The sequence below is a fragment of the Pteropus vampyrus genome, unplaced genomic scaffold (genome assembly GCF_000151845.1).
Source record: "Pteropus vampyrus isolate Shadow unplaced genomic scaffold, Pvam_2.0 Scaffold558, whole genome shotgun sequence".
Taxonomy (NCBI): Eukaryota; Metazoa; Chordata; class Mammalia; order Chiroptera; family Pteropodidae; genus Pteropus; species Pteropus vampyrus.
The window spans coordinates 125,349-126,698 of record NW_011889339.1 but is presented as its reverse complement, the minus strand read 5'-3'; the positions used below and the strand labels follow the sequence as shown (position 1 = coordinate 126,698).

General features: G+C 66.7%; 1 protein-coding gene across 1 annotated transcript in view; it reads left to right on the top strand.

Annotated features, from left to right (window-relative positions):
- The window catches only part of DBH (dopamine beta-hydroxylase), a 27,160-nt gene that overhangs the window by 4,189 nt on the left and 21,621 nt on the right, over positions 1 to 1,350 (top strand). Inside the window, exon 2 of the mRNA XM_011384054.1 lies at positions 571 to 717. Within this exon, the coding sequence (XP_011382356.1) occupies positions 571 to 717 (147 nt within the window). The remainder of the gene's footprint in view (positions 1 to 570; positions 718 to 1,350) is intronic.

Here is a 1,350-nt window from a genome sequence, read left to right as displayed (position 1 = left end):
CTGGGGGCGGGGGAGGGGTCAGCCAGAACTGCCGCCCACTGACGTCCTGTTTCCTCCCTGGGCCTCAGTTTACCCTCTCCAAGCAAGGCTAGGACGAGGGAGCGAGGCACCGCTCTCCCCTGGCCGTGCAAATGCAGCACCTCGAACCCTGGGCAGCTTTCTCCTTTGCCTCCCCCGTCCAGCCCTGTCTCTCAGGCCCCCCTCTCCAAGGCTCCGTGCTCCCCCCGCCCCTCCCTCCGCAGACAAACGGGAACAGTGTCTGTCCAAGGTCCCGGTTCCTGATCCCGGCACCTACTTAATGAGATGGACCCCTGCGTCCCCCCAGAGGTCTCCGGTCCGAGGCTAACCAGCCCTGGGAGCCCTGCTCATGGTCACAGTCACGGAGGGAGCGACAGGGAGGGGTCGGAGCTGTCTCTGGGCAGACGCAGAGAGTAGGGATGAGCCCCCAACCGCCCCGAAACCCCCAGGTGCAGAGCCGGGGTTGTCCTGCGCAGCCGTGCTGGGGGCCGAGCCTGCGCCCTGGCCTCCGTCTGGGCTCCCCGCGCCCCGAGCCCGCACCTGTCTCTGCAGGACGCCTGGAGTGACCAGAGGGGGCAGCTCCACCTGGACCCCCAGCAGGATTACCAGCTGCTGCGGGCGCAGAGGACCCCGGCGGGCCTGTCCCTGCTCTTCAAGAGGCCCTTCAGCACCTGCGACCCCCGAGATTACCTCATCGAGGTGGGTGGCCGCCGGCCGCGGGGCAGGACACCGCACTGGGGGGCAGCGTCCCGGGGCCAGCTGGTCCAGAGAGGAAGCCGAGAAAGGACCCCAGCGGCCGCTAGGAGTGGGGGACCAGGCCGTTTGGGAGCCCGGCTCAGCTCTCGGCCTCTGACACCCCAGGACGTCCCTGGGTGGACACACGGCCGGAGTGTTTCTGGGTGGCAGTCACGCCCCCGACCTCTCTGACTGGGGCCTGAGTGATCTCACTCCTGTGTCCCCCCAGGACACCCGGTCTCCCACCCCGCCCTTGCCAACTTGCTGTGAGGCTCAGGGCAGGTCCCTCCCTCCTCTGGGCCTCAGTTTCCCTGTCTGTAAAGTGTGGCGGGCAACTAGATGACCATAAGGCCCGGCCGGCTCTGCGTAGGAGTTCACGGCCACCGCGGAGCCAAAACACCGTAGGCTTCTCACGCTGCTCCAGGACCCCCAGCTAGGGAGCAACGACCCACCTCGCCCTTGAGACAAAACCCTTTTAACCTTCGAGGGCACCTTGACATTTGTCATCGTGTGTAATCTTTATGGTTGGCGGTGTGCCGGGGACTCGTGGCACAGTGCGGAGTGAGCAGGTGTCGGGAGAGGGGTCCCAACAGCAGG